Genomic DNA, 17395 nt, shown 5'->3' with positions numbered 1-17395 from the left:
CTGTGAAGTCAGCTGAGTGGTTCTGGAGGCTTTATTTGAGCAGTGATCAAGTGTGTTTATGACAATTTCATAGCGCGTCAAAGCCACATAATCCAAAGGCTCTATCTTTTTTTTTTTTTTTAACTGTTTTGAAGGGCCACTATTAATGTATACCATTGTTTAATAGTGATCAAGATGAAATGTCACCTGTACTCAGACTCAGTGTGAAATGTTCGTCCATTTTCAAGAAATTTTGTGAAAAAAAAACTTTAAAAATACTGCGCCTAATCTAAACAAAACACAGCCCACAGTTCTGTTAACGTAAACAGAGCTGACAATGCAAAAGCTTGTACGTGTAACCTGCAAAGAATTACGAGATCAATAAGTTTGTGTAATCTTCAACTCAATATAAGTTGGAGTATCCAATTTTGTTTTTAATTTTGATGCCAAGCTACTCTGTAAGCAGTAATCAGATTTGATAACTGAAGGGGAAAAATGTACAGTAATGCCCCTTCAAAGCTCAGTGCGAAATTTCAATGTGCAATTCTTCAGTTTCTCTTTGTAGTGTTCTTCAAACTGCTCATTCTGAGCCACGGTGAAGTGATTCTTCCAGTCTCCAACTTTACCTTCAGAAGGAGAGAAACATGATTCACACATGGATGATGGATGAATTCAAGTAAGTAGCCGCAGGTGAGGATAGAGACTGTCTCGAGCTGTCTTCAGACCGATACAGAAGGGAAGACTGTTGTTACCTTTTCTCATGAATGGAGACACTTTGAAGTCCATGGCTCCAATGCCGGAGTAGTTGGTCAGATTGTTCTTCTTCATGTTGTCGAACTGGGTTCCACCCAGAACTCTCTGTTTCTCCTCTGCTGTCAGAGTCACACCCAGGAAGGAGCAGAAGTTGTCCACCTCTCGTCCACAGTCCTGCAAATTAAAGGAGTTGGATGAGATCATTTTTAATCATAACACCTCATGATAGAACGTGAAATGAGTTCACCTCCACCAGATCTTCGTAGAACACGTAGTGGAGGTTTGGATACGTCTTTTTCTTCTCCCACCAGTTAATGGAATGGTCATACCAGGATCCGAATGTCTCTGATGTTAGATGACTTTAAATGTCTGTGGAATATTATCATCAAAAACATTCAAGATATCTTTGAACACTGACGCTTTCCGTCCATGAAGTCCTTCAGGTAGGTGTCCCAGTCTCCTGGATCCGGCTGAATCTTGTTCATGCGGCCAAAGTGGAACAAGGATACGGCGCAGTCCTTGGCATTCCGAGCCACGTAGACAATCTGGATGACAAGAAAAGAAAAGTTAACCGGACTTAAGTGTGTTGAATCATTTTGCAGCTCTTACCCGGCACTTCTGCTCCCAGAAGGATTTAGGGACCATCTGGACTGGCAGGTGAGTTTTAATAAGGCGAGGAGTTGTTGTCAGGTTCTCTGCCAAATCCACTCCTTCAAGAGAGAGTGATCCCATGATTGTGTCTGCTTCAGTCAGTTAGAAGGTTCTATACCATTCAACACTCCAGGGACAATGATCTCGAGAAACGGGACTCTCTCGTACACAGGAGTGGACGTGAAGTTCTCTGGGTTGGACTTCCCAAAGTACATCAGATCCAGGATGTGTGAGACCCAGGTGGTTCCTGAAATATTGGCAGTGATTTAAAGATGTACGATAAGGATTGTTAGATGACGCCCACCTGCTTTGGGGTAAGTGGCCACCACAATGTCATCTGGTCTGGCTTGGAAGCTCTGCACTTTGTCCCAGTTGTCGGTGAAGTAGTGGGACATGTGAACACCGTGGAAGTCGTACAACGGGGGTCTAGTTATCTCTTCCATCTGTGAAATCAATCAGAAACTATATAGTAAAAACCTCATTTCCAAGCATCAATTTCATCAGGACTCGGGAGCCGGATGTCCCTCTTTTCATAGCCTCCACGGTGACTCGAGAGACAGACTCTCCAGTGTGTCCTGGCTCTGCCCAGGAGCCTCCTCCCAGCAAGTCAGTGCACATGTTAACAATCCCATTTTGAATAAGCCTCCACTTTCACCAGACTGCACTTTACACTTTGATTGATTTATGATTGAGATATTTGCCTCTCACCTGGAATAAATAATCAGACTGGAGACAATATTTCACTGGGTATTAATCTTTAAAGCAATTACGTGAGGTAGAATTAGGGTTACAGATGCTGTCCAAAGCCAATTCTGTTGAAAACAAAGTTGTTTATTGACCTCTTTTTTTCCAGTTATTCAATCCAAAACAAGCATTAGTAATCATTTTGTTTGACGCTATGAACACAGTATTTCTATCATAAAAGAACATTTATCTGAAAATAACATTCGCTTATTTCAAAGAAACAATACCTACATTTATCTTCTAAACATTGTTAAGTTTTTAAACTTTTTTGATTAACTACAAATGGTATTTTATTTCTTTGTCAGTTGCGCTCGAAATAAAATGCTTGTTGAATTTTTGGTGAGATAACACTTGGTGCAAGGGAGGGCCGGATTAAAAAATCTGGGTATAAAGTTCAAGTGGAGTGGTTTGTTTGCCGTCCAAATAAATTAAAGGAAACAGAACATAGTCATCTTCAAATCAACAAAGTGACAGTTGAAAGTAGAAAAGTTGAAAGTGATGCAAAGTGTAATGCACTTTTGCACTTACCGTAGTGTGATGTTGTCTCTGCTGAGCGGATCTGCCTTCGACAATGCAAGCCTGCTTGTTATGCAACAGCCCCAGAGGATAGCTGCTCAACTTCCTGAAAAGAAAGTGGGCGTCCATCTGGCAGTCTGATTGGTCCAGTCGGCAAAAGACAAACGTTACTCATCAACCTGACTGGCAGAAGTAAATCATTGAGTTCTTGAATGACTAGTCGATCACTAGTAGATCTGGAGGTAACCTCGACAGCAGCATGTTTGCATTAGAGGTACTTTCCTGTCCTTTCAATAACCTCATGTGTCAAGAAGAGAGAGGGAACAGGGTTATGCTGAGCTAAGCAGTTTTTGTCGTGAAAAAAATGCAACTCATTTCTCAGCAATAATCCAATCCTGCTGTTTGATAGAGTTGCCATGCAAGTTATCACACAAGTTCCAGGACTTAGAGGGACCACCTTCAAATTGTTGCGCATTCTCCACCATGTTAAATGTCACATATGGGATTGCCACCGTGAGAGTCGTGTAGCGGAGCCAAGAGATGGTGGCGCACAAGCTGAGACTGCAACTACATTCCTTTGGTCTTATTTTTAGCAACTATTTCTTGCTGTTTTGGTGAGCAGGTCCATTGCAAATCCAGGTGGGAAAACTAGTGCTGGGTTTAAAGGTGAATAGCAGGTCAACAGGAAATGAATTTGAGTGTTTCACACAGCAACTGAGTTGTCTGTGTTGAGTTTGTCACTCTGTGTTTCAGTGAAGCCCTGACCCATGCAGTCCCTACCCCTGCTCAGTCTTGTCAGGATGTCACACAGTCAAAAATGCTTCTTAAATTGGACAGCATTTGTGCACAAATATTACATTACATATCCTTTAGTTGAAGTTGAGTTTGTCCCTCATGTATATTGTAACTCTGTACAGAGGGCAGTCGATGTCCCCATCTCCAATTCAGCAATATAATTGCGGCAATAAGCGCTCTTTCATATGACTCCGCGTCACGCAAATTCAGTTACTGATTCACTCGTTTCCGTTGTGCATGGTGGGAAACATTTTGAGCGAGAGCTTGTATAGATTAATAATTCATTTTAAGGATGAAGATATTGATACATCTTTTTATTTATTTATTGAAGAACAAGATAACCATACAGGTAGTTCAGAGTCCAATAATTATAAACGTGAGTTTAATGCTTGCATTCATTTATTTGAGGCTCTTCTTTGTATTTGAAGGACTGATGACTGTGTCTGGATTTAACTGAACCTCTGTGACCAAGCTTGTCAACAACTTGTATGGCAGCTTTTCATACTGTTAAACACACAATCTATTGCAAATATGAGCGCAATTCATTAAAATTAATTTACACATCATTTACATTCGTTACTTTTATTTTATAAGCAAACAAACAGTGTTGTGTTTTTTTTAATTTATTCTTCATTTTAGTAATAAATTTGTGTTTTGTGTTTTCTTCTGCAAAATTGTCTTCAATTGATTAAAAAATACGGCTTGTTCTCGTTGGTTCGTTTCCATTTTCACTAAAGCATTTTAACAAATTGGATACGACCTCATTATAAGCGGAATGAAAACAAAAACGTGAAAAAAATTAAACCGTTCAGCATTCGGACGTGACGTCACCGGAAAATCCGAACGTACACAACCAATATGGCGGCGGTGAGCGAGGATTCGGTGGTCAATTCTCACGTGGAGAAAAAGAAAAAGGTAATGATCCGAAGTATCACTTTTGTCATTTTAAAGATAGGAACAATCTTTTGAAGACATATTGCCTGTGACTCTCTTTGTGATCTTTGGTTTTATGGTTAACGGGATGGCGTGTTCACGTTAGTAATGAAATGCGTTATAAACTGTCGTTTAATTTCACCTATTTGTCCTCAGCGGTCTGCGCCTCGATACTGGGATGCATCTAAAGAACAGGAGAAAAATGGAAAAGACAAGGAGGCAAAAAATGATGAAGAAGCGCCACAGCAGAAGAAGAAGTGGCCTTCCAAAAAGTTTATATCAGGAGTGAGAAAATGTTTTTTTGCTTTCAAATACAGCTCATGTCATTTCACACATCCCTTGTATTGATTTATTGCGTGAGACAATAATTATTAATAGGTGTGCTTTTATATGTATATCACCCCGCTCCAGAAACGTGATCCATTTCCAGGACCTGCCACTCTTCCAGAAGCCAAAATCAAGAAATTCGCGAGGGATGGACAAGCAAAAAAGGTAGAAATAATTGTTGTTTTTTTAGCCGTCTTCATTTATTTAACAAACTTTTTTTGTTTTCTGTCAGCCTCCACGACACTTTGTGAAAGCGAGAGCAATTATGGATCGAGCTGACGCCCTGTCTGAAATGGCCCAAAAGCAAGCAGCGCGGTTTGACATGCTACTTCTGGAAGATGCTGGGTAGTGTTTTGCTGTTTATTAATACAGTCAGTGTGAAATATATTGGAGAAAATATTGAAATAATAAATGCTTGTTTTAGATTCCTAGAGGGGGATGAAGGTGAGGACACGTGTACCATCTCACAAGAAGACATAGCCGAGGCTGTGGACATTTCATCAGGGGCAAAGGTGAGCCAAACACTGGTGATCTGTACATGGGATATATTATTTCAGGGTGGTAAAAAGAGCAACTTAGTTCTATTTTCTGTGGTTATTAGGGGAATGTAAACCTGTCAGAGGATGATGGTGAAAGGTTGGAGGTGGATATTGGCACCCACCAAAACACTGAATGTTAAAATACAAATGTGAAAATCGCAGCCTATAACATAAACAGTGAGAGTTATGTCTGTGTCGGTTTTGACAATGTTGCTTCTCAACTCTGTTTTCAGATTTTGATACCATCTTTTTGTTTGGCAACCGGTTTGAAAACTTGTTTGTTCTAAATTTACTAGCCTGAAGTTTCCTGCCTGTCAAACTGTTGCAGTGAAATGACATGACCACGATAAAGTGCAGTTGCTTATGACTGTTAAGCTTCATTGGAGCAATAAGAACAACCAATGTTTCGGCCTTTCCTTGCTGATATGGAAGCTTAACAACTCACAGATCAGCTGACAGGAAAATCATGCAGTCTTAGGACATTGTGTAGTGTATTTTCGTTTGAGTTATTTTTAAAAAGTTAAGTTTTAAAAATTGTGTTCCACCCAGTAATTGCTTGTATTCAACAAAACCAACTAGGTGAGCACTATATGAATATTTGTGAGAAATACCTCTTCTTTTCTCCAGTATTTCAATCTAAAGCTGTCGCAGTTTGGACCGTACCGACCGGACTATGACAAGACCGGGCGGTAAGATATGGACCTTGAAAGTGCATTTCCGATCAATCGTTACTTTGCAGTGAAACTGAATTATCTTGTTGATTCAGCAGTGCTCTTCAGTAGTTGTCTGTCTGTTGCAGTCACTTGCTTCTGGGTGGGAAACGAGGCCACGTGGCTTGTATTGACTGGCAGTCCAAGCAACTGAAGTGTGAGATAAATGTGATGGAAAGCGTCAACGATGTGAAGTAAGTTCCTAGTTTTTAATCTTCAATGTCGAACCTTTGACGGGGAACTACACAAGTATGTGTGTGTCAGATGGCTGCACTCAGAATCCATGTTCGCTGTGGCTCAGAAGAAGTGGCTGCACATCTACGACTCAAAAGGAGTCGAGCTTCACTGCATCCGGAAGTTCAACGATGTCCTCCGCATGCAGTTTCTCCCGTACCACTTCCTGCTCGCCACCGCGGTTGGTTCATCACTCTGACCTTCTGAAGCCGTCACACCCGCTCACATCATTTGTCTGTGTTCAGAGTGCCACAGGTTTCTTGCAGTACCTTGACGTGTCTGTTGGAAAGGAGGTGGAAGCCATTTGCACAAAAGCTGGTCGCCTCGACGTTATGTGCCAGAACCCGTACAACGCCATCATTCACCTCGGTCACTCGAACGGCACAGTCACCCTGTGGTCCCCGAATCAGCGAGAGGCCCTTGTTAAAATGCTGTGCCATCGAGGCGGGGTTCGCTCTGTGGCTGTGGACAAGGCAGGACTGTGAGTTCCCTGGATTTGGGTTGCTAGCACTCACTTACTTCCTGATCCCAGTTAAAGCCTTATTTTTCTGTTCTTTTAAACCCTTGTGATTGGCAATGCGAGCAGGAGACTTGTTTGTCCTCTACTTTAAGTGTTCTCCTGTGCTGGCAGGTACATGGTGACGTCAGGGATGGATAAGAAACTCAAAGTGTATGATGTCAGAACCTTCAAGCCACTCACGTCCTACTTCATTCCTGCTGGAGCTTCCTGTTTGTCCCTGAGTCAGAGGGGACTGTTGTCTGCAGCCGCAGGAGACGTTGTTCAGGTCACCTCCAGCTCCATTCTGTTTGCTGTTTCACTTTTAGTGCTGGTAAATGACTCAATAATTCTCTGTTTTTTTAGGTCTACAGAGACGTGTGGAGCACCCCGGTCACTAAACCCTACATGGCCCACAGAGTTCGGGGGTCAGTTTGGGGGCTGCACTACTGTCCATTTGAGGATATCCTTGGTGTCGGACATGGAGACGGTTTTACCAGCATGCTTGTTCCAGGTCATTATTTTAGTGCTGCAGTTATGAACCTTTAAAATGCCTGATTATTATTACTATAATAATAGCTAATTGGAAAATAAAAATATCGAGGATGTGTATTGTCTGTCTAGGTGCTGGTGAGCCAAATTTCGATGGTTTGGATTCAAATCCGTACCGCAGTGTTAAACAGAGGCAGGAGTGGGAGGTCAAGGCCCTCCTGGAGAAGATCCAGCCTGAGCTGATCAGCCTGGAGCCATCCATGCTGGGGAAGGTTGACAGAGCCACCTATGAGCAGAAGCGCAAAGACCTTGTCGAGACATTGGTCAGTTAACTGAAGGCATCTTACTCTCCAACATCACATTGTGTTGCCATGTATGTGCCGATTTTTGAAGTCTCCTCTGTTGTCTCAGGGTTATGACCCCAATGCCGCCGAGAGATTTGTTCCTAAAAGGAAGAAAAAGGGTCGTAGTTCTGCTGGAAATATTGAAAAACGCAAGAAGCAAGTGGGCCATATTGACCAGAGGGTGAGTGACCCAGAATTAAAAAGGCTTTTACTCCATCTCACCTTGTTTGCTTTCCCTTTACAGGAAATAATAAAGGAGACTGTGGCAAAGAGAATGCAGTTGGAAAAAGGAAGAAAGGACCAGATCAAGAAGAAAGCCGCGAACGAAACATCAGCTCTTGATAGATTTAAAAAATAAAGGCGGTCTTGCTGTTATTGTGAACTTTGAACTTCACATGAAAGGTATATTGGAAGATGCTTTGCTAATAGGTGGATCTTCTCCTCGAATGCTAGAGGCACTTCCCGTCCACATAAATGAACTTTGGGGGGTTTGCGGATGTGACACCATTTAGTATGTATGTTTGTAATTAACGTTTGACTCTATTTGAAATAAACTTTGTGTTTCAGACCGTTAACACATAACACTGTCCCTCAAGGATAGATTAGTTCTGCCTTGTCTGATACATGTTTCATGCATTTTCATGCATAAGGTGAAGCATTAAAAAAAAAAAATCTGCTTACATAGAGCCAAAATCTTAATTATACATACAGTATTAAGGGCAGCCATGTTGCCTTCTTCTTGAATAACATGATATAAATAATACGGCCAATTTAATTGGTATTTTTGTATTTTAATGGGCGGAAATGTAGTCTAACAGACACTTTTATGAAAGGAATAACAGCAGATTTGGTGCCATGGAATCACATTTCACATCCAAATCTAACATTTACATCTTTAATGTAAAATACTTTGTTCCATTTTTACATTTCCTGAGTGCAAACAACTTGTTACTTGTAACAAACGTCCTCTGTCTCTCTTTAAACACATCAATGTACACAGTCACATTGCTAAATTAGGATTTCCATCTATGTTGTTCGAGTGCTGGGAGTGTAACAGTGACATTTTATTTGGCTGCTCGATGAGCCTGGCTCAGAACATGCAGGCGATGAGGTCAAGGTCACGTTTACTCGTGATCTTTATCGCAAATCAATGCTATATCCCGCGTTGTGTTATAGCAATTCTGTGAAGCTTCTGCGACATCAAGCTGCCTGCTCTATGAAAGAAACAAGTGTGTTTGAGAGGTTGCATTGACCTTCCTTTAGCATCCTAACATCTAATGTTACATTTGGTTAAGTCGTTGTGACGCAGCAGCCTGGCTAATATGTTTATAGTAGCACTAAATCGGTGGAGTTTTGGTTTGAGCTGAGCCTTTAACTTTAGGTTGTGCACAAAAATAAATGGTTACATTTTAGATTGGGGATCACATATTAACCATGAATTAGTTGCCTATTAACATTAACCAGTAATTATGTTGTTGTTTATATTGATATTTCCGTGACCAGCAAAACATAGGCAGGCGTAATAAGATGTTAATAAGGACTTCATAATGATGAATTATACTCTGATCTGTTGCTCAGACACATCTGAATGAGTCGTTTATTTATGGTAATATATGTTCCCCAATCCAAATGTTACCAATCCAAAAACAAAGCTGTCAGTTTGTATCCATCTTCAGACCTTCTGCCACTCTTTTCCTGACTCAGTCCAGCATGCATTTATGTTAACTGACTGGGCAAAAGGCAGTGATGAGTGGCGGTCTGTCTCCAGTGCAATCGTGGATAAAGTGACGCTCTCTTTAGCCTGAACTGGCCCCCAGCATGGCCCTAACTTTGCAGAGTCCAAGAGCAGAGCGGATGCTGATCCAGGAGCAGGGAGAGGAGTGCATGTCTGCCCAATAGTGCAGCATCTCCCTGGGTGGGATGTGATGCACGGAGATCATGGCCTGATAGCAGCAACGCTCATACGGCACAGCCATGCTGCCGGAGAAGAGGGGGCTGTGAGAGGGGAGCACCCCTGCAGTCCGGGCACACAGCCCCACAAACACATCCTCGGGGGGCAGAGGAGTGGACAGAGGTGATGCAGAAGCTGCCAGGGAGATTTTCAGCAGTGCAGAGCGAGAGAGGACATATGCTGTTCCACTGCAGTAGTCCGGGAAGACTGAGGGAGGGTAGGCACCGGCTGGGAGGAAGTGCTTGCTATGCGGATCCCGAATGGGGGCCACGTTCAGGTGCACCCTGCCGAGGTACAGGTCACCTTGTTCATAGGGGTTCTGGCTTTTGTTGATGAATTGCAGGAGGGCACTGGGATTGAACAGCACGTCATCGTCCACCTTGGCCACGAGGTGAACCTGGGGGCAGAAACTGCGAGCCCAGCTCAGCATGGAGATGGTCTTCAGGGTCAGGTTTCGGTAAGAGTCCAGGAAGCGTCCCTGGATCAGGTCCCCTCGTTCCTTTGCTTCTGCGATCAGCAGCTTTGCCAGTCCTGGGTCAGAAGCTACCCCCACCATGAAAAAGGTCATGACCCTTAAACCCATCACCTCCACCTCCCCTCCCCACGTGTCCCTGATGGCCTGGCGAGCCCTCTGGTTGGCAGGTCCAGAGGTCACCATGGTGATGAGATAGGGCTTGGCTCGTTGGCACACCAGAGGACTGGGCATCAGCAGGAACTCTTCCGGTCTGGTCTGCGGGGCGCTCTGCGGAAGAACGACGCCAGCGTGCGGCTCCACCACCTTGTTCATTCTCAATGATGTCACCCATAGCTCGATGAGGTCCATGAACAGCACCGCAAACAACGCTGCGCTAACTAAAACTGCGCATAGATAATGCAGAACCCCAAACCTGCCCACCCGCTTTCCGATCCTCGGCTTGAACATCCAGAGTCCGCGGTTCACCATGGCCGACGTCTGTCCCCGGACCTCATCTGCGGCACCTCTTAGTCGCCTCCTCCACACTTCCGTATCTGCAACATAGCTTCTCTATCTTCCACCAATGAATGACGGTATAAATAGCGGAGCTAGGTCAAGTCGTTTGAGTGGACAGGAGCTCCAGCGGTCATGACACACTGGACCAGCACAACAAAGACCAACAACACACCGTCATGTGTCAGAACCTTCCCCGCCCGCTGCCATACAGGGTTGTACCATCGATGTCAAGGGAGCGTTGCCTCCCATCTCTGCCTTTTTAAATAATCGCTGTATAGTTTAATTCTTAAAATGTCTCAGTAATTTTACGAGTCTAAAAAAGAAAACCCTACGTAAACATCACAAATAGTTTTGCCACCTCCCCCATGCATCGCAAAAGATGGTACCTTCTATGTCGCCACACCCACAGGAACGATATTTTGAAAGTTTTGACTGTGTGTATGGACAAAAAAAATAGTGTACGATTAATTTAAAATAAATGCAGCCGTCGTGTAAGAGAATTATCCATATGAAAGGTAATAAAACAATGCATTTATATCTATATCTATCTAATAAATATACATATATATATAGTCAATATATATATATTTTTATTTTTTTACTTTTAATTTATTATATATATATATAATAAAAAATTAAAAGTTAAAAAATAAAAAAATATATATTGACAATCAAATAGATAAAATAATGTTTGACACATGTTTTATGCATATAATGTCATGAAAAAAATCGATTTTTCTTCTGTCCTGTCTTTTAGCATGGCGAACCCAGTCGCAGTCATGTGGGTTATTGAAAATACCGTTTTATTTACGGCAAACAATAAATAAACAGACGACGTAGATCGCTATCTGGTACACATTCGGTCATACTGGTGTCAAAAATAAAAAGGGGGAGATTATTTTGATAGATTTTTTTTTTAGATAATCTTGTATTATTGGTGAAAACACGTGACAGTATTTAAAAGTTGGAAAAATGTTTTTTTTTTTTAAGTCCATTGCTATGACTAAACAATATAATCCTCATTTTTTTGTTACAATCGCAGTCCCCATTGAGTTATACAGACTGCTGCCAACGTGACACAGAACAAGCAGCTACTTCCAACGTAAACAAACATGTAAACAACGCAGAAATGACAAAGTGGCGCGGTGCGCAGACACGGTGACGTCACCTGTGTCTGGCTCGCGCCTGGGGTGGTGGAGGAGGCGCGCGGGGCCGCGAGAGAGGAAGGAAAAAAACCTCCTCTCGCTGCGGTGCGGGGTCACGAACTATGACCCTTCGCAGGAGGACCACACATTTTATTTAGGGAATAACGCACCGGCTCTGCTCTGTCGTGCCACTCGAAGTGACGGAGGTAAGTGTCATTGTTGTCCTGAAAAGCACACATCGTATTACCGGGTGATAAAGGAGCGCAGCTAACATCCTGGCTACAATGCTAACTAGCCAATTCAGAGCTGTCTTCCTGCCCGACTCCGAGGGCAGACACCGGGACCGGGACCGCGAGGCGTCTGTCATGTAGCACCAGACTGGTTTCCAACAAAACAACCCATGACAGCCTGACAGCCTGTCGGTGGGTGGATGTGTTTCGCTGCTAACACCGTCCAGCTGATGGAGATGAACTCGACCCTGTTACCTTTGCCATCGCGGGGACAGAGGACAAAACATTCTGTCCTGATTTACAAGAACCACTCAGAAAAACACGTGTCATCTTGTCATTTGAACGGAGAACAACACTAATGATATTTCTCCAGTTCAATATATATGTATCTTGTTGTTGGCTATTTTCCAAATTCTCCATTTTGTTCAGTTTTGTGACGAGTATTGCGGTTGGATATCGAAGTATTGATGGACTTCTAATCAGACCAATCAGACTCCTCGTCCTCACTGACCGCTCTTAAATTCACAGGCAAACGTTGACTCCTTTTTAATATTGATCTAATGAGATTACACATTGAATTGAATGGTCATTTACCGTAAAATATATTGGCTTTGTAAAGGTTACATTCTGTCTTTATAAAATCTGTCCGAATGAATACATTATATTGGCAATAAAATAATAAATTATATATATATATATATATATATATATATATATATATATATATATATATATATATATATATATATATATATATATATATATATATATAGCACAGTAACTACTGTGCTGGCCAGTAGACGTAGGTTGTAACAGCAGTCTATATATATATATTTCTCAGTGATGCTGTTAGCCTTATATATATATATATATATATATATATATATATATATATATAAAAAATTTTATCTGCATTAGATAAATAATTCGCCTCCCCTTTATCCCTACAGACTTCACTAATGACCTTATATCATCATGACAGCCAACCTGAATCTGCTCTCACAGCAGAATGTAGACTTTAAGCATGAGGCAGAGGTAAGTCTAACAACACTTTCTCCTCATACGTGATTCAATAGTGGGCTCTATGTTGTGCTTACATGTACACTTTTCATCAATTTCATATGTTATTTTCTTTTATGAAGCATTACAATTTATGGAAACAAAAACGTACAAGTGAAATAAAACGGTTGGTTGTGCATAAATTCCCTGGTTTTGCAGACATATTTCTTGCATGATAAAGTATTGAGCAACATTTGGCAGGTATCACCTTCCCCATCAGACTCAAAGAGTCAGTCACCGCAACGCTTTCAAGTCATTTCTGCTGATGGTGTTGCAACGCCGCAGCAAATCCAGGTAATTACGAAATAGCATCAATGCAATTCGTCCTCTTTATTAAACAGCTCTCTTGTTTGGTTCAGTAGCGTGTTTCTTTTCACTTACTCAGATTGTAACAGACCAACAGACAGGGCAGAAGATTCAGATTGTGACTGCTATGAGCCCGTCCAGTGCTCCCAAACAACAGTTTATTCTGACCACAGCAAATGGCTCTGGTGGAGGAAAGGTCATTCTTGCTTCACCAGACAGCCACAACCCCAAGCAGCTGATTTTCACTTCGGCTGACAGTCTGATACCAGGAAGGATACAGGTGAAGTCTGTTCCATGACAAATCTGTTTGGATTTAAACTTTTGTTTCACATGCCATTTTGCTCTTGTCTTTTGCTCCAGATTGTCACTGATCCTTTATCAATGGAACGGTTGCTAGTACAGCCTGGGGATTTGAACCGACCGCAGCCTGCAGAGTACTGTGTTGTGTGTGGAGACAAGGCCTCAGGTACTCATGGAAGGATGGCAGGTGTTCAACATGTGTACATGTTAAACATTAGCTACTTTCTCTTTCTTCAGGTCGCCACTACGGCGCCGTCAGCTGTGAGGGATGTAAAGGCTTCTTCAAGCGTAGTGTGAGGAAGAATCTGACCTACAGCTGCCGAAGCAAACAGGACTGTGTCATTAACAAACACCATCGCAACCGTTGCCAGTTCTGTCGGTTGCGGAAATGTCTGAAGATGGGAATGAAGACTGATTGTGAGTGTGGATTCCAGCTCCCCTCTCATATTCAGATGGTCTGTGCAGCTGGAAATAGGAGCCTAGTTATCAGAGAGATGACTCTGAAAGTTAAAATATGTTTGCCGACAGCGGTCCAGAGTGAGAGGAAGCCAATTGAAGTGGTACCCCGAGAGAAGCATGCCAACTGTGCCGCCTCCACCCAGAAGATCTATATTCGCAAAGACCTTAACAGCCCCCTAATTGCTACGCCGACCTTTATCTCCGATGCAGAAATGGATGGCTCCAGGTGAGTAGCAAGTCTGAGCTGCGTGTTGTTGTTTATTCAGATTGACATAAGTATGTCAAATGCAGATCCAGCCTGCTGGACCAGGGGATGCTGGTCAACATCCAGCAGCCCATCATGAACAGTGATGGAACTCTGCTGCTAGCATCAGACCATAAGGTAGAAAGACCTAGTCACAATGAGGGCAAAACATCATCTGATGATTCAAGCAACTGAATCATAAGTGGTTTCCTCTATCAGATGGATCCTGGCCAGGGAGATTTGGGGACCCTGGCGAACGTGGTGACCTCCTTGGCCCACTTGAGCGATTCATTAAGAGAGAACCTGAGCAACGGCGATACCTCAGACTGCCACCAGGACGAGCAAAAAGCCAGCGACATAACTCGGTCAGGCGACTCACAGAAGCGGAGAAACAAAGTTTCGGTTCATTAAGATTCATACTATGTGCCACAGTGCCTTCGACACCTTGGCCAAAGTGTTCAATCCACCTGAGATGGACAAGACAGAGTGTGTCAGCGGGACAACAATTCAGCTGATCGGCCGGGACCAGGACACTCCCATCATCGAGGTGGAAGGTCCTCTGCTGACAGACAGCCATGTCAGCTTCAAGGTAGAAGAGAGGTAGAGGATATTACTCCAGTGAAACAAGATAATAAAGTCTTCATTCTTCTAGCTGACCATGCCAAGCCCCATCCCCGAATATCTCAACGTCCACTACATCTGTGAGTCAGCGTCCAGGCTCCTCTTCCTCTCCATGCACTGGGCACGATCCATCCCTGCCTTCTCCTCTCTTGGGTTAGAGCACCGAAGTGATTGTATATTCTGCTCTGGCTTTAACGTTTCTACTCACTCAGTCACCCCTCTATAACTCCGCTGCAGTCAGGAGGCCAACACCAGTTTGGTGCGAGCCAGTTGGAATGAGCTGTTCACTCTGGGACTGGCTCAGTGCGCTCATGTGATGAACCTGTCCACCATCCTGACGGCCATCATCAACCACCTGCAGAGCAACATCCAGGACGGTATGTTGTTGTTTAGCATTTACTCATGGTACCCAGTACTTCCTCGCTCAGTTGGCAATAAAGCAGGTAAAAAAGCTTGGCTTCTTTTGCAGAGAAACTTTCAGGGGAGCGGGTGAAGCAGGTGATGGAGCACATTTGGAAGTTCCAGGAGTTTTGCAACAGCATGACGAAGTTGGAAACCGACAGCTATGAATATGCTTATCTGAAAGCCATCGTGCTGTTCAGTCCTGGTCAGTCACTGTCTACTCCTGTGGAGTGTCACATGGTTAGGAGTGATTTTAAAGTGGTGTTTTTCTGCTCAGATCACCCTGGGGTGGACAGCAGTGGGCAGATTGAGAAGTACCAGGAGAAAGCTTTGATGGAGCTCCAGGACTACGTGCAGAAAACATACCCCGATGACACCTACAGGTACACACTCTTTTGTGCTCAAAGTCTTGTTGATTTCTTTTTAAAAAATAGGTCAGAAAGAAAGATATTTGCTTAAATACGCGCTTCCCAGATTGACTCGCATCCTGACTCGACTGCCAGCGCTGCGCCTCATGAACTCCAACATCACAGAGGAGCTCTTCTTCACCGGTTTAATAGGCAACGTCTCCATCGACAGCATCATTCCCTACATCCTGAAGATGGAGACAGCAGAGTACAACAGTCAGGACTGTGACATCTCAGACTGAACCCTCCGTCATCACTCTGAACGACACTTGGAATGTTTTCAAAACCTGAAGTCTCATCTCACATAAGGACGCTTTTAATGAAGATAACAATTCCCTGTTGTAAACTAACTACATCTGTTTCATAAGGTGTATTTACATTTATCGCTCTTAATATGTTTGTATATTTATTTCAAAGACAGAAAGGCAGTCATCGATCCAGACAGAAACGGTTATACACATTCACTTTAAATCCAAGTATTTATTTCAGCCAATGCTGTAAACATTGTAGACGTCAATTAATCCAAGAAGCTAAACTTTGTTCAGCATGTTTTTACTTAAATCAATCTAACAAATAGCTGGCAGCACAAGTCAGGTACCAAGATGAACTTTATTTTCTAACAAACCTCACTAATATTTGTCTGTCACCGGCCGAGCTTTTTATACAGAATCTCAGAGATCTAGCTGTTTTTAAAATGTGTCGGTACATTTTTATGTTCAGACTGAACTGCTTACGCCCCCCTGTGCAGTCATGTCATGACTTCATGAATGACAATCAAATATGTTTGTCCATTTCTCCGTCATGATTGTAAGTCTCTTTGTGTATTTATTGAGGGCAAAGTAGTGTTTCCAGAGCCTTCACTAACATGTAGCAAGGCTACTCTTTTTCTACTTGAGTTTGTGTGCAACTCAGCTTGTGCTACTTGGTGACTTAACTTTATCTGTTTTTTAAAAAACTTCAGTCTTTGCTTGTTGCATACTAAGTGTACTTAAAATTGGGACAGGATTCCCATATTGAAGAAGAACTTTTCTACCGGTCAGTGAGTGTCGTCACTGACACCCCGATGAGGCTATGCACTTGTGGAAAATGTCAGAATGAGCCTCTGTGTCTGAGACTGAGGTAGACCTCAATGTTAAATATGTATTGGTATGTGTTGCATTGTTTAGGTTCAAAACCTAAAGTGTAAAGGCGCCGCTGTGTAACGGTCTTTGTACATGTAATTTCATTAAATGAGTGCATGTTGTTTTTAAAACAGTTTTATACTCCTGTCGGTGTCTGCCCTGCAGAGAACAATTGTTTTCATTTTTATAGTGCATTGCCGTGCATGACGATGTTGCTTAAGTGCATTTTATTAAATGCTATATGAAAAATATTGATTAAATGTTGTGGCTTTACCATATTTACCTTAAGGAGCTATGTGAAAGAACATTTCATTTCAGCATTGTGGTTGCAGAAGGCTCACTTCAAGATTGTCTGAATGTCATTTGTCTCTTTTCTGTAAAAAAAAAAATGTATTCTTCAGATACATTTCAACAATATTCATGTGCAGAATCTTACATTTCTACCTCACTCCAATGAACATTTGATAGCTACTTGTGTCTGCATTCCAGACTCAAAGGTTCTCAGAAGAAGCAGCACATTATTGACAAATAAACATCATTCATCGTATTTGCCATTCATGAGTCAGATATTTATTGTTGTGGTCTAACATGTTTCTGTTCCTCTTAATATATGTTTCCTTTCTATTATAGGGCTCAGCAATTACATTATGCTTAGAAAGTGTGGTAG

At 42.5% G+C, this 17395-nt stretch overlaps 4 protein-coding genes across 9 annotated transcripts; 2 read left to right on the top strand and 2 right to left on the bottom strand.

Moving 5' to 3' along the window:
* Positions 1–27: 27 nt before the first annotated feature.
* Positions 28–2787, bottom strand: LOC128749330 (cytosolic sulfotransferase 1-like). Of its 2 annotated transcripts, XM_053848826.1 has the most exons (8): positions 2656–2787; positions 1688–1826; positions 1502–1630; positions 1342–1442; positions 1151–1277; positions 980–1077; positions 732–906; positions 28–605 (listed from the first exon to the last, which is right to left on the bottom strand). In XM_053848826.1, exons 1-8 carry the CDS (start codon positions 2770–2772, stop codon positions 493–495), a joined length of 999 nt encoding a protein of 332 aa, XP_053704801.1. In that variant the 5' UTR covers positions 2773–2787; the 3' UTR covers positions 28–492. The 2 variants fall into 2 exon arrangements, with proteins under 2 accessions (XP_053704801.1, XP_053704802.1); XM_053848827.1 differs by lacking the exon at positions 1502–1630.
* Positions 196–8083, top strand: wdr46 (WD repeat domain 46). 4 transcript variants are annotated; one of them, XM_053848825.1, is made up of 15 exons: positions 196–1389; positions 1482–1989; positions 4528–4656; positions 4783–4862; positions 4929–5043; positions 5123–5210; positions 5865–5926; positions 6037–6141; positions 6212–6362; positions 6427–6662; positions 6813–6966; positions 7044–7191; positions 7302–7492; positions 7581–7694; positions 7758–8083. In XM_053848825.1, the coding sequence occupies exons 3-15, from the start codon at positions 4550–4552 to the stop codon at positions 7869–7871; spliced, it is 1665 nt and encodes a 554-aa protein (XP_053704800.1). In that variant the 5' UTR covers positions 196–1389; positions 1482–1989; positions 4528–4549; the 3' UTR covers positions 7872–8083. The 4 variants fall into 4 exon arrangements, with proteins under 4 accessions (XP_053704800.1, XP_053704798.1, XP_053704799.1 ...); XM_053848823.1 differs by having other exon boundaries at positions 197–1389; positions 1556–1697; positions 4783–4863; positions 4931–5043; XM_053848824.1 differs by having other exon boundaries at positions 197–1389; positions 1482–1697; positions 4783–4863; positions 4931–5043.
* Positions 8084–8394: 311 nt separating this feature from the next.
* On the bottom strand, positions 8395–10687 carry b3galt4 (UDP-Gal:betaGlcNAc beta 1,3-galactosyltransferase, polypeptide 4). The gene has a single exon (XM_053849716.1). It carries the CDS (start codon positions 10405–10407, stop codon positions 9310–9312), a length of 1098 nt encoding a protein of 365 aa, XP_053705691.1. The 5' UTR covers positions 10408–10687; the 3' UTR covers positions 8395–9309.
* Positions 10688–11613: 926 nt separating this feature from the next.
* Positions 11614–17266, top strand: nr2c2 (nuclear receptor subfamily 2, group C, member 2). Of its 2 annotated transcripts, none has more exons than XM_053849080.1 (15): positions 11614–11785; positions 12760–12844; positions 13070–13162; positions 13254–13454; positions 13535–13640; positions 13712–13891; positions 14003–14159; positions 14231–14315; positions 14397–14542; positions 14610–14766; positions 14830–14951; positions 15036–15175; positions 15268–15405; positions 15478–15583; positions 15675–17266. In XM_053849080.1, the coding sequence occupies exons 2-15, from the start codon at positions 12785–12787 to the stop codon at positions 15847–15849; spliced, it is 1866 nt and encodes a 621-aa protein (XP_053705055.1). In that variant the 5' UTR covers positions 11614–11785; positions 12760–12784; the 3' UTR covers positions 15850–17266. The 2 variants fall into 2 exon arrangements, with proteins under 2 accessions (XP_053705055.1, XP_053705054.1); XM_053849079.1 differs by having other exon boundaries at positions 14225–14315.
* The last annotated feature ends 129 nt before the right edge of the window (positions 17267–17395 follow it).

This window comes from Synchiropus splendidus, chromosome 18 (assembly GCF_027744825.2).
Source record: "Synchiropus splendidus isolate RoL2022-P1 chromosome 18, RoL_Sspl_1.0, whole genome shotgun sequence".
Taxonomy (NCBI): Eukaryota; Metazoa; Chordata; class Actinopteri; order Syngnathiformes; family Callionymidae; genus Synchiropus; species Synchiropus splendidus.
Note: the sequence above shows the minus strand (reverse complement) of the source record. Positions and strands in the feature narration are given on the sequence as shown.

What these genes read in the sequence shown, in the direction of transcription:
- LOC128749330 (XM_053848826.1), bottom strand. Translation starts at nt 2,772, where the DNA reads ATGGACGCCCACTTTCTTTTCAGGAAGTTGAGCAGCTATCCTCTGGGG. An exon ending in TCTGGGAGCAGAAGTGCCGG is followed by an intron (nt 1,278 to 1,341) that starts GTAAGAGCTGCA and finishes CTTGTCATCCAG; the next exon opens with ATTGTCTACGTGGCTCGGAA. An exon ending in TCTACGAAGATCTGGTGGAG is followed by an intron (nt 907 to 979) that starts GTGAACTCATTT and finishes TTTAATTTGCAG; the next exon opens with GACTGTGGACGAGAGGTGGA.
- wdr46 (XM_053848821.1), top strand. Translation starts at nt 4,297, where the DNA reads ATGGCGGCGGTGAGCGAGGATTCGGTGGTCAATTCTCACGTGGAGAAA. An exon ending in ACATTTCATCAGGGGCAAAG is followed by an intron (nt 5,211 to 5,864) that starts GTGAGCCAAACA and finishes TCTTTTCTCCAG; the next exon opens with TATTTCAATCTAAAGCTGTC. An exon ending in GACTATGACAAGACCGGGCG is followed by an intron (nt 5,927 to 6,036) that starts GTAAGATATGGA and finishes TGTCTGTTGCAG; the next exon opens with TCACTTGCTTCTGGGTGGGA.
- b3galt4 (XM_053849716.1), bottom strand. Translation starts at nt 10,407, where the DNA reads ATGGTGAACCGCGGACTCTGGATGTTCAAGCCGAGGATCGGAAAGCGG.
- nr2c2 (XM_053849079.1), top strand. Translation starts at nt 12,785, where the DNA reads ATGACAGCCAACCTGAATCTGCTCTCACAGCAGAATGTAGACTTTAAG. An exon ending in TGATACCAGGAAGGATACAG is followed by an intron (nt 13,455 to 13,534) that starts GTGAAGTCTGTT and finishes CTTTTGCTCCAG; the next exon opens with ATTGTCACTGATCCTTTATC. An exon ending in GCAGAAATGGATGGCTCCAG is followed by an intron (nt 14,160 to 14,224) that starts GTGAGTAGCAAG and finishes TGTCAAATGCAG; the next exon opens with ATCCAGCCTGCTGGACCAGG.